The 14,295-nt window shown below is 36.3% G+C and overlaps 1 protein-coding gene across 3 annotated transcripts in view; it reads right to left on the reverse strand.

The window, feature by feature from the left end:
- The window catches only part of heatr5a (HEAT repeat containing 5a), a 157,103-nt gene that overhangs the window by 62,916 nt on the left and 79,892 nt on the right, over positions 1-14,295 (reverse strand). For all 3 annotated transcript variants that reach the window (XM_069916719.1, XM_069916718.1, XM_069916720.1), the window contains exon 20: positions 1,825-2,014. In XM_069916719.1, the coding sequence (XP_069772820.1) occupies positions 1,825-2,014 (190 nt within the window). The remainder of the gene's footprint in view (positions 1-1,824; positions 2,015-14,295) is intronic.

Consider the following 14,295-nt stretch of genomic DNA (forward strand, 5'->3'; position numbering starts at 1 on the left):
AGCTCCATTCTGTGGCTAAAAATAAAATCTTCCCACATTGCAAATCCATCTTTGATGGTTCTCCTCAAATCTCTCATGAACTAGCAATTTATCATTTACATGAAGCATTGCCCAAATGCACACAGTTTAGCACACATTGGTTTCTTCTCATCATCATTTCTCCATTATTTACCACCGTATTTCTCAAAGATTATTTGTCTAAGATGAGCAGACACTTTCTCCACTTACATACTGTGTAGACTATGGTTGTTAGTGTGTGTATCCATCAGAAATGTTACATCTTACCAACCACTCTATACCTCATTGCCCAAAATTAAACTGGTCTTCTTGCAACCTTGGTACTATAAATGACCACATTTCTGCATCATCACTCAGACTACAAATTTGCACATCTTCCAACTCTGCATTTGCACCAGTCCATCCCATGCTGAAAGTGTCATCTGTGCTTTTATTAATTCTGGTTTCTGTCCTGCTCAACTTCTGTTCTGTCCAGTATAACATTACGTTCATCTTAAATTTAAGTGTCACAAGCAGTCAGCGCTTGCTGACCAACAATAGCTCCTGCTGAGAGAACATCCAAGTTTTAAAATCATAGCACTCAATAAGAATTTCCTTCCTTACTTTACGATGCAATGTCTTCCATGTCTAGAAGCCTTCTTGAACTCATAAATCTCTAATTCTGACCCTATTGAATATCCTCAACATTAATTGCTCTAATAGTCATTTGTTTTCACTTGCCTTGGCCTAGCCTCAGAACTTCTCTTCCAAAGCTTGAAGCCCTCTCTCCTTTGAGATGCATTTTAACATCTACCCTTTTGACCAAACTGCTAAAGATCCATGATGAGTCTCTGCAGCTTGGTTGCAGATCCTTCCAACTTTGAGAAGTGTCAATAGATGATGTGTGAATGCAAGTTATTGTTGAGCACAAAACAACGAGCTACACTTCAATATTTATATTGTTTAGTAAACATCAGATCTTTCAGTTGAAACAGCTATTCATTAACAATACAAGTAATATTTCGCACAATGAAACATTTTGGTTTCATTGTTGGCATTCAAAGTTCATTGTTGGTTTCATTGTTGGCATTCAGAGTTGGCATTCAAAGACAACAACTATTTTTTTTACAGGACTTGAGGCGAAGGCCTTTGATGTCAAGTTGATGAAGGACGGAATTAAGTTATACTGCACATCATAAGGATAGCACAGTTAGCATAGCAGTCAGGGCAATGCTGTTACTGTGCCAGCGATTGGGACTGGGGTTCAAATCCCTTGTTGTCTGTAAGGAGTTTGTAAGTTCACCCTGTGTCTGTGTGGGTTTCCTCCAGGGGTTTCAGTTTCTCCCCACCATTCAAAATGTTCTAGAGGTTGTAGGTCAGTTGGGTGTTATTGGGCAGTACAGGCTCATGGGCTGCAGGTCTAATTTTTAAAAAAATTTAAATAATTTAAAAAAAAACATGCTCATTTCTCATCTCAAATCTCTGCAAAATGCTCAGTAACTATGATGACTAATTTTTGTTCAAGTCAATTTACTGTGTGCTATTCTCTAAATTGATTTTCAATAACACTACCTCTCAACCAATGAAAATTGCAGAATATTAACAAATGTTTCTTAATTCTGTACAAGCACTGCTGACAATTGAAAATGTGTTTCTTTATAGCCACTAAAAATGAAACATTTAATAAAAATACAAAATTAATATTTTAACCAATGCAAATCTTTGGCAATTACCATCCAATGAGAAGTCATTTTCCAATATTTTTGAGTTAAACTATTAATATTATGAAAGGATGGGCTTAATTTTTAATTTTTAGAAACACATTACCTTGCAATTCTGGTCCCATTGTGGTAATAAGTGCATTCAAACAGCGACCCAAACTCCGATGAACTTCAGCATGAGCTGGAGGCACACTCAACAGCAGAAGTGAGACAAGGGACAAACTGGACTCCACGTGGATATTATACATTGGACCACTGGAATCTATCAACAACGACAAGGAGTGTAATGCCCAGGTCTGCAAATGAAGAAAATAATTATAGCTCTCTACATTGTTCCCTTGAATATTTCTTATTTACCATAATTTTATTAACAATAATTTTGCTGAATAGACTACTTAACAAACAAGCTACATTCAAATGGCACATGTAAACAGAAATGATGAATGAATGGAGCTTCTTGTATTGGACTGGGAAACAAAATTAATCTTTTCTGACATACCAAGGAATACTTATTTTTACCATAATCCAAAGATATTACATAATAGATGAGCATAATTATTTTGGATAAGGGACCAATGCTTACAGTAGTTCTTCCACAATAATGAGCTATAGATCGTGCATCTTTTAGTCTTTGTTGCTTAAAAACGTTTGCCAAGATTCATGAAATTTCACTTTAAATGTCTGTCTCAGCTTATCCACCTTAGTTAACTCTTTCCATTGTACTATTACAGGTATACATGTCTTCATTCAAGTTTAAGACTAGTTTCAGGTCCAATTACTCACCCAAAAGGAAAACCTGAAATTCTATCTTGCCATGATTACTTCTTCCTTGGTGATCATTTACAATGTGATCATGAAAAATAATTCTATCACAACCTCAGATCTGAAATGTCCTAATACTTGGTTGGTTTTCCAATCATTGCTCGAGAATCAATCCCAAATATACTCGAAAAAAACCCCAGCCTTTCAGGTACCCTTGATCACTGATTTGTCCAATTTGTATGGTTATTAATATCACCATAATTATTGTAGTATCTTTCTTATACATTTTTTTAAAAAAAGGGTTTGAGAGTTCTGCAAGAAAATGGAAGCAGAAGAGGTCATTCAATATAATGATGGCTGACTGTCACTGGCTTCATCTCTTCTTTTTCTTTTTTTTTTAAATTTTTTTATTTTTCACACCATAAATCACATTAGCCATGATATACACTATTTCTTTTCACACATATACAGTGACTTTTTCTCCCCCCCCCCCCTTTCCTCCCAAACCACCCCCCCACCCCCCCCCTCTCATCCATTTTAGGTATACAATCTAGGTTGCATTAAGCCAGTCAGACAATGTTGTCATTCAACAAAATTACACCAGAAATTCTACTGAGTCCATTCTTTTCTTTCCTTCTCCTTCCATCAACTTAGGTAATGTTTGTCCCCGGTAGGTTTTCGCTATTGTATTTAATGTAAGGCTCCTATACTTGTTCGAATATTTCACTATTATTTCTTAACCAATATGTTATTTTTTCTAATGGAATACATTTATTCATTTAAATTTGGTAGTTTCTTCCTTTTAATTTGGTTATGTATTCCATTAATATTTAAAGACATATAGTTCAGCGTAGCCCTTTTATATTTTGTTTATCTTCTCTTTCCGTTTTTCCATCATTACCTTTCCTCCTTTTCCATTTCTGTTTTCTTATTTTCAACTCTTTATAAGACAACATTCCTACAACATCTAACATTTTCCTTATTCTCCTATTTCTATCTTATTTATCCCCAATCTCCCCTTCACCTCCTGAGTTGTCCTTTATCCCTTGTCGGACAACCACATCTCCCCTCTCCATTTGGATTTGCGAATCCACTCGCAAGCGTCAACTGATTTTGCAGTGACCGCTATTTCCCCTCACCCCTCCCCCCCAGAAAAGATTTCACTTTTCATATGTCACAAAGGTCCCTCTTTTAATTCCCTCCTTATTCTCTCTATTCCATTACCTTCCCTTATTAATTCTTGTCTATACTATCTATATTTTCCTCTAAGTACAGATACATTCATGTATGCTCATTGTCTCTATTCACTCTTATACCTCTTTACCTGCATACATATCAATCGTGATCATTTTTACTCTCATTACCCGTCTTCATCCCTCAGTCTATTTTTGTCTTTACCCACAACTGGCTTCATCTCTTCCATGCCATCTTTCCTTTGTCTTAAATTCCCTGATCTTTCAAAGGTTCTTTCAAAGGTACAACTGCTTCTTCTTTAACATACCCACAATCATATCCAAAACCATCCAAGGGAGAATCTTCCAGATATTTTCCACCTTCTTCAAGAGGTTCCCAGACACCTTATTCTTAACCAATTTTCCCTTGTAACTAAGCCTCCTTATTCAATATTCCCCCACAAGGGTAAAAAAAAGGGATATTTATCCAGTCATGAGGGACCCTTCATTCTTCTATGTCAAAAAAACAATGTAATTTCTTATTTCTGAGCTACTTGTGACAAGACAACCCACACTTCAGGAAATATGACAAAAAAAATTCAGACTGTCTCCAATGTAAAAAAAAAGGGATATTTATCCAATCATGAGGGACCCTTCATTCTTCTATGTCAAAAAAAAACAATGTAATTTCTTATTTCTGAGCTACTTGTGACAAGACAACCCACACTTCAGGAAATATGACAAAAAAATTCAGACTGTCTCCAATGTCAGCATGTTGTCCTTTTACCAGTACCTTGGTAAATCTTATACTTTTTTTTTCTAAACTCCAACCCCCTTGCAATCAAAGAAAAATGTGCTATTTCCTTTCCTAACCATTTGATGCAGAATCCTAACTTATTTAGGTATGTCTGCAGAAAACCATTATAGTATACCCTGCATTTAGATTCCTCTTGCTGAAATGAACAACCTCAAATTTATTCTTATTGAACAATTAACCAAGTTTTCATCCACTTCATGTCTTCACTGCATCGACCCTCCCATACATTTGTGACTACAATAGGTCTCCTTCAGGCCATCAATATATAAATCATAAATAATGGAGTCAAAAACTGATCCTTAGTGCACAATACTAGAAAAAGGCCTACAATAGAGCAGCTGTTTGGGAGGAGACTTGCTATTTTTAAACTCCATTATAACTGATTCAGAATTTGGGCTTTGCAGCCAACATCATTCCACACCATGGCAGTTATTTTGCAATTTAACAGATCTCTCATTTTCCTTTACCCCCCATCCTTTCAAGTGTCACATAACAAATAAAATGTAATATATATGATGTACCTCAATTTCTGCCTGCCGTAAGGAAAACAAAGAGTCACCGTGAGCATTGCCTGGCACCCAGTCAATACGAATATCAAATGCTCCTGAATATTATGTTCATAATCTTGGTCTCCTTGCGACAAATTCAAGGCTCAGGACATCCACCATTATTTGCATTTGTGTCAGCAACTCAGCTATTAACTATCGACTTTTGCATGCATTCTTAGCCTTTCTCCTTATTGTGACTACTTGTAAATTTGCCTTTATGTTTGCATACACTGCCTCTTCTCAATGCACTGATTCCCTTACCCCTGCCATTGTCCTGCAATATTATCTTTTTTTTTCTTTCTTCTGAAACCTCCTTTTCACCCAAAACAGCATCTTCCATTACCAGCTTAGCTTTCCCCCATCTGATTTTGCCCTCTGATTTCCATGCACTTAACAAATTGAATTCAATCCTCTCCATCAGAACGAACAACCTATCCTTGCAAAGATGTTGGTCCTGTTGCTGTAAGCTGTAAGCTGTAATCCATCTGGCACATGAAGATTCCAACTCCCCAGAAGTGGTCCCAATTTCTCAGGAATCTGAATCCTCCTTCTGATAGCATCTACTCAGAAACACATGTAACCACTTGTCTTGCAACTTCTGAACTCAATGACACATGGCACTGTTAGCAATGTAGAGATAATAATCCTGGAGGTGCAGCTTCTTAGCTTCTTTCCAAGCCTCCTAAAACTGTCTGTAATACCTCATCCTGCTTTCTAAATCTTTTGTTGTAACTGAAATGACGTCTGATCACCCTTCACTTTCAAGATGATCCGCAGCTATTCAGTAACATTCATGACTCTGGCATAATTTTGATTTTTTTAAAAAATTGGATAGGTACATGGAGGGCATTGGATTGAGTGCAGGTCATTGGGAGGAGGCAGAAAGATGAGATGGGCTGAAGGACCTGGTTCTGTGTTGTAATGTTCAATAATTCCATGGCACTTGGGAGGAAACAGGACATCTTGGAGATGACTATAACCACAGAAACTGCCAGTCTGTCCCCAAAATTGTTGAATCCTCTATCACAATTGCTCTCTCTTCTTCCTTCCCAGCTCAGCAGTTGAAACTCTCAAAGGATTACATTTTCTTCAAGAAAGGGCAATCTATTTGCAAGGGAGATCGACTCGAGGAATTCCTACACTTTGCCACCCCCTTCTGTCAACAATAGGTAAATTAAATTACTTTTTTTCCCTGTTTGTTCATGGTGGCCAGGGGCTGAAGTGGGGGTAATGGAGTTATAACTGAGCTTATTAGTACCAACTGAACAATATATTGAAACTACATCCCCTGAAATCATGCCAACTTTTACATTTTAGATCATACATTCAGCACTTCATTATGTATTTGATGACAGAGAAGACCCACTTTTTCCTGCAAAAAATTGCTCAAAAATATCCCCGAGTCTTATAAGCGAAGTTGAAATTAGGGTGATAATGGTGAGTAATGCCAACAGTGATCAGTGTTGCTGCATGGCTCGCCATCTATTGCTAGGGGCTAGTGGTGGGCTGTCAGGGGAGGGGACAGGAGGTGGGATCAGTGAGATTGGTCGTGGGCTGTTGGGGGGGAAGCAGGCAGTGGAATCTGTGTCGGGGCTGGTGACAGACTGTTGGGGGGAGCGGGGCAGTGGGATCAGTGTCAGGGCTGATGGTGGGCTGTTGGGAGACTCTCCTGGCAGCCCACTGTTGGTCACTGCACTGGTCCCGCAGCCCCGCAACCCCCAACAACCCGCCACCAGCCCCAACAACGATTCCACCACCCACTCCCTCCCAAAAGCCTGCCACCAGCCTCAACACTGACCACACTGCCCTGCTTCCCCCTGAGAGCCCTTCACCGATTCCACTGCCCGCTCCCTCCCAGCAACCCACCACCAGCCCCAACACCGATTTGATCGGCCGCTCCCTCCTGACAGTCTGCCACCAGCCCCAACACTGATTCCAATGCCCGGTCCCTCTTGAAAGCCCACCACCAGCCCTGACACCAACCCCACCACCCCAATCCCTTGACAGCCCAACACATCTGTTGCACATAAAATGCTAGTGGATAATGAAGACAAAGTATTAGAATTTCATGAATTTGTAATAAATGCACAAAAAAGGCCTTGTTTTGAATTGGGCCAAATTGGGAACATGGATAAAGTTCGAGTAACATTCCATATACCATCCAACAAGAGTGTTAAAGGAGCTAAAGCCATCACATTAAAAACCACCAGTCATGAAACGACATAGTATTTCTAGCCCTGTTGTGCTGATGGCACAAAACCACTGCCATTTTTAGCTCAGCCAAAAGATGCATTTGTTCATGTTTATCCAAAAGGCTGGATGGACAAAACTGGAATTAATTCATGGTTAAAGAAAATATGGGGAAGGCATCCCGGTGGACTCTTAAGAAAACCTTCACTTCTGCTCTGGGATGAGTTTGGGGCACACAGACTGAAGCTGTTAAAAAGAAGACAGTAGAACTGAAAACCCAGGAAGCTGTCATTCCTAGTGGTCTGATCAGCCAATTGAAGCCTTTGGATGTGTGTGTAAACAAGCCATTTAAAAACAGCATACAAGAACACTGGAACAAATGGATGGGAGATTCAAACCATGACATCACACCAACAGGAAGAGTGAAATGTCCCTCCATTCCACAGCTGTGTGAGTTTCTACATTCTGCTATAGCTAAGCTGCTTTTATTTTCTCTTGTAAATGACAGCATTTTTTGTGTGTGTGTGCATATATATGTATATATACACACACACATATGTATATATATATATATGTTTATATAAATAAAAACTTTTTCTTACAAAACAAAATCCCTTCCATCCCCACCCCCTTCACAGTATAAATCCATACATTGTCAGGGTTTACAGTTGAGTTTAAAAAATGTCTTAATTGGGGGAAGTGACATATTTTTAATAATAGTAGCACCTTTTTTTAAGTTATATTTGGGCCCCTATATATTCTAAATATGATTGCCATATTTTTATAAATTCTCCATTTAGATTGCATGTGATTTTCCTCCATGGGTATACAACTGTTCATCTCTGTCTTCCATTGTGCTATCTGCAGAGGGAAGTCAGATTTCCAAATAATCGCAACACATTTCTTAGCCACAGCTAAAGCTATTTTAATAAATTAAATTTGGAATTTAGCTTTGTGCATATTTCAATAAAGTTGCCCAAAAGATAAAGCTCTGGGTAGTCAGTGAAGGCCACCCATTATCCTTGTTAGTATTTCAGTAATATCCTGCCAGAAAGGTCTCACCTTCACACACAACTACAGACTTGTACAAATGTTCCTATTTCTATTCCAAATCTAAAACACATCTCTGATATTTCCGATTTTGATCCATGTAGTTTCTGTGGTGTGAGGTATAATTGGTGTAGAAAATTATATTGTACTAATGCGTATCTTGCATTTATAATTAATGTCATGCTATCCAAACACCAATCAGAGGAGCATCTTTCCATTATTGCAACTCCTAAATCTGATTCCCATCTCTCTCTCAATCTCTGTAAACCTGGTTTTGCACTTTAGTTTTGAAGAGCAAAGTACATCTTAGATATAAATTTAGATGTGTTCCCAGCCAAATTGTTTGTTCCATCTCACTAATTTCAGGTGAGGCCAAGTTTGGTCCCCATCTTTCCACTGAGAACCATCTTAGCTGGAGAAAGCAAAAGAATGTCCTATTAGCTGCTCTACACTTATTTCTGAATTATTAAAAAGACAAAAGCGATCCTTCCATATAATCATCAACATATCTTGCTCTTTTGTGTTACCATGAATTCAATATTTTATTACTCAGATTCATAGGCAGTAGTATATTTTTACATAATGGTGTCCTCAGTGATACACCTGCTTCCCCCCACCCCCTGCCACGATACATTCATTTATTTCTTGCCATATTCTAATCGTGTATTAATATAGGATTATCTGTTTTTTTGTTATTGACAACATTCTACTTTTAAATAAAGTCCTTGATTGTCTACTCTTATTAAATATAGTCCCATTCAAATTCCCGAAAGGGAACTGTTTTCTTCAAAGAAAGATCATTAAAAACCTGCTTGTGCTGATAGATAGTACTTCTTAAAATCCAGAAGTCTAAGTCCTCCCAATTTATAGTCCCATGTTAACTTTTCTATTGCAATTCTTGGTACTTTGTTATTCTATAGGAATTGTCTTATGCAATAATTTAAGGAAAATTTTAGTTAGACGATTGAAAGAGAGACTGTAGTCTTGGCATTACCTTCATTTTTATACAATTTACCCTTCCTATTCATGTAATCAGCAGATCTTTCCATTTCTGTACATCATTTTCTATTTTTTTCTAATAGTGGGGAATAATTAAGCTTGTATTAATTCTGTAAATTATTATCAGTCACTATTCCTAAGTATTTAATTCCATCTTTCTTTCATTTAAATCTACTACCTTTTTGGTATCTTTCAATAATCAAAGTTCTGCAATGGCATTATCTCATTTTTATCCATTTTATTTTATATTCTGATATTCTTCCATATTTTTCTCATATTGTTTGTAATCTTATCAGTGAATCAGCTTGATCAGACATATATAATAGCTCATCAGCAAATAAACTAATTTTATGTTCTTCCTGTCCAACTTTTAAGCCCTTATTATCCGGATCTCTTCTTATAATCTATGCCACAGGTTCAATACTTATTATGAATAATGCTGGTGATAGGGGCCACCCCTGTCTACTCGATCTGCCCAAGGGAAAAAGAGATGACATTTGGTTATTAGTTATAATTTTAGCTTGTGGCTTATGATAAAGAGTTTTTATACAATTTATAAATTTTCTATCTACACCAAATGTTTCCAACTTTTAGATAAGGAAAACCATTCTAGTCAGTCAAATGCCCTTTCTGCATCTGAAAAAATAGTTTTGTTTGGATTCAACCTTGATTTTGCCATATGTATTATATTGAATAATCTACCTAGACTATTTGAAGAAGGTCTTTCTTTTTTTAAATATTTTTTTATTTAATACTTCACCGTAAACCATATCAAAGACAATATATACAAATATTCATCATTAAAATATACAGTGACTTTTTTCCCCCTTCCTCCCAACCCTCCTCACCCCTATAACATAAAGCAAGAAAAGAGAGGAAAAAAAACAATAGAACACAAAAGAAAAGAAATAAATCGTGTCATTCAAAATTTCATATTAAAATATTTTTGTACTTGTATCTTATCACTTTAAGAGATGGAGGTCTGACATAGAGTATATTACAAATTTGTTCAAGTATAATTGTCTTATAGATTGTAGGTATTTTTTTCCTAATGGAATTCAATTGTTCATTTCTATGTATCATTGTTAAATTCTCTAATGGTTGCTTCTGTTTTCCAAGTTATAATTTTGCACTTTTTTGCTACTGCAAGAACAAAAATAATAAATCTCTTTTGAGCCCTGTCTAATTTTAAGCCTAATTCTTTGTCTTTTATGTTATTTAACATGAAGATTTTTGGATCTTTTGGTATCCTATTTTTTTTTTGTAATTCTATTTAATATTAGGTTTAAACCCTCACAAAAATTTTTCACTTTTGTACATGTCCAAATTGCATTTAATGTTGTTCCTGTTTACAATGGAAGCATCTGTCCGATATTGTTGGATTCCAATCTTTTAACTTTTGAGCTGTAATATATAATGTATGTAGCCAATTGCATTGTATCATACGAAACCGAGTATTTATTGTATTACTCATGGTCCCTGCGCAAAGTTCCTTCCATGTTTCATTCTTTATTCGTACATTTAAATCTTTTCCCCAGCCTTGTTTCGATCTATATATTGCTTCATCATTTCCCTTGTATTGCAATGTGCTGTACATGTTTGCAGTTTTGTTTTAAATATCACAGTGTCTAATTAAGTATTCATAGCAGCTACTCTCAATTCCCAACTTATCTTTTAAATTAAGTTTTCAATGGATAGTATGAAAATATTGTACCACGTACAACTCCCTTTTCTACGTGGGTTACGGTATGTGCTGCAAATGTCAACAGATTTCGCAGTGGGCAGATCTTCCCCTTTCCTAGCCCTCCCCCAGAGAAATCACTATATATTATTCTTAAAAATATAACAAAGCCTTTCTTTTTTAAAAATCTCTTTTTTCCCCCTTAAGCATCTGTACTCAAACTATTAACATTCCAACTTATTTATATACATTATCTTAACAGTCCTTTTAGTATTTCCTTTACTCTTCTTCTTGCTTATTTGGTAATTGGTCTGCAAAGCGACGAGCTTCTTCTGGATCTGAAAACAGTCTATTTTGCCCACCAGGGATGAACACCTTCAACACTGCTGGATGCTGTAACACAGTTATAACCCTTTTTTGCAGAGTACAGTTTTTGCTAAATTAAACTCCTTTCGCTTCTTTAAAAGTTCAAAGCTAATATCGGGATAAAAAATATTTTTTCCCATTGTACTCCAATGGTTCTTTATTTTCTTTCACTCTTTTCATCGCCAGTTCCAATATTTTCTCTCGTTGTATATCATAGTTAGTTTTATTAGTATGGATCACGGTTTCTATTGTGGCTTTGGTGCCAATGTTCTGTGGGCTCTTTCAATTTCTATTTCCTCTTGGAGTTCTTCCTCTCCCAAGATCTGTGGGATCCATCATTTTATTAGTCTGCTGAAATTCTCTAAAATGTCAATTTTTTGGGCCAATAAATGCTGTGTCTTCCTTATCTCCTTATCTCTATCTTCCAATTTTCTGCTAACTCATTCACCTCCATTTCCATGCCTATCACTCTATCTTCCACTTCATCACTTCGCTTTCTCATGTCTCATTCTCCAATTTTTGCATTTCTACATCAGTCTCTTGCATGGTTTTTGTTTAAAAATAGCACTGAGCTCAGTCATTATTGTTTCCATTAGAATCTTCGTTTGACCGTCAAAGTTTTCTTTTTCAATCATCTGCTTCTGTTTATTTTAACCTTGTATTTTTTCTTGAAAGTCTTTATCTTCCTCTTGATCTTCTTTCTCTAGCTCCATTTCTTGGCTTCGTGTTGATCCTGTTTCTATCGGTGAATTCTCTGCGGCCTCTCCCATTGTCGATTCAGCGTCTTACTGTTGGCGTCCGCTCCCACTGGTGTCCTCACTACAATGCATACCGTGCATGTGCGAGGAGTCGTGCATGTGCGAGGAGTCGTACATGCGCAATGGCATTTCATTTTCAGGTTCTGCAAGCCAACTTTCAAGACCTCCCCAGGAGACGTCTCCGCCCAGCTGCCCACTCACCGGATTCACCAATCGGGCCATCCACTTGGAGAGAGCTCCCCGCTCCCGGACACTGGTAAGACCTCCCTCTTTTTTCTCCAGCAATTTCTTTATCTCTTCTTTACTTGACATTATACTTTTTTTTCCTTCTTTGGAGCCATCTTCAAGTTCTTCTTATACTTTTTATCTTCTGACTTTTTTTATGCTTTTCTTCTCTGCCTTGTTTTTCTACCTTTTTTTCCCAACTTTCTCTGTGAAGGGCTGGTTTGCCATAACCAATCACTACTCCATCATGTGACTACTCATGAAGAATGTCTTCCTTTAACAAATCCCACCAGATCTGAATGTATTAATTTTGGTAAATACTCACCCAGTCTGTTACCTTGTGCCTTTGCTAGAATTTTATAGTCTACATTCAGAAGTGATATTGGTCTGTATGATGAGGTTTTTAATGGGTCTCTACCTTTCTTCTGTAGGACTGTAATTATAGCAGTTGAAAAAGTTTCCGGGAGGGTTTGGGTCTCCACCTCCTGGTCTAACACATCCATCAAAAGAGGCATCAACAAATCTTTAAATTGTCTATAGGACTCAGGAGGAACCCATCTTCCCCCAGGGACTTATGAGCTTGTAAAGTACTTAAAGCTTTCTTTTTTTTTCTTCCCTTGTAAAAAGTGCATTTAAATCATCATCTTCTTTTTCTTCTAGTTTAGGAAGTTCAACGTCTGTTAAAATTCTTCCATTTCATTTTCACCTCTGACTAATTCTGATTTATATAGTTTCATATAGTATTGTCTAAAACGTATTATTTATTTATTTTTGATTATATGTTATAGTATCAGCTTCTGTTTCTATTGCATTTATTATTCTGGATGATGCCGTTACTGTAACCTGCCAAAACAACACTTTGTGTGCCTGTTCTCCTAGTTCTTAATATATTTGTTTAGTTTTTAATATAATTTTTTCTGTTGTATGTTTGTAGTGTGTTATATTGTAACTTTTTGTTCTCTAATATTCTATATTTTTCTTGTGTTCCTGATATCTGATTTTTTAAAATTCTTCTCTAGACCTTCTAAATCTCTCACATATTTTCTCTTAAGATTATTAGTATTAGAAATAATTTGTTCCATCAAATAAACTTTAAGCGTATCCCATATTAGAAAACTATTGTCAGTGGAAGGAAGATTATTTTCACGAAATATTTCTATCTGTTTCTTAATAAATTCACTAAAAACCTTCCTCTTTAAATATGTAGCATTAAGATGCCATCTGCAAATACTTCCTTGCTTTTTCTTTAGCGTGATAGTTAATGTTAATGGTGAGTGATCTGATAAAAGTCTTGCCAAATACTCAGTTTTTACCACTCTATTTTGTAAATGGACAGACATTAAAAATAGGTCGATCCTTGTATGTGAGTCATGTACCCTTGAGTAAAACAAATAGTTTATTTCTAAGGGTTTGAGCCACTTACATACATCAATTAAATTTAAATCCTTCATAAATGATAATGTCATTTTTGCAGCGTTTGCCCTTGTTATTTTCTTGCTAATTTGTCCAATATTGGATCTAAACAAAAACTGAAATCTCCTCCAATCAATATATTTAATCTTCCCCCTGCGGTTTTTAAAAATATATATGAAGACCTAATAGTCTTACTTTGGGGCATAAATATTCATAAACATCCATAATTCTGCATAAATTTTGAAGTGTGCCATTACAAATCTTCAGTTTGGTCAGTTAATGTCTCTTCTATTATTATTGGTATATTTTTATTAATTAATATGGCTACACCTTTTGTTTTTGATCCAAATGAAGACGATATTAGTTGCCCCACCCATCTTTTTAATTTTGCGTGTTCTAATTTGATAAGTTGTTGAGACCAGTTTTCTCTTCATCAACCTGTTAATTCCATTAACATTAAAATGAACAAATTTTCATGTTCTATCCATATCCTTACTTAAAACAATATACTTTTTTAAAAAAACAGTAAAAATCTATGACTCTTTAAAAGCCCAAGGAATCTCTTGATGAAGAAGAACCCCTCCTTTTAACGCCAT

The sequence above is a fragment of the Narcine bancroftii genome, chromosome 2 (genome assembly GCF_036971445.1).
Source record: "Narcine bancroftii isolate sNarBan1 chromosome 2, sNarBan1.hap1, whole genome shotgun sequence".
NCBI lineage: Eukaryota > Metazoa > Chordata > Chondrichthyes > Torpediniformes > Narcinidae > Narcine > Narcine bancroftii.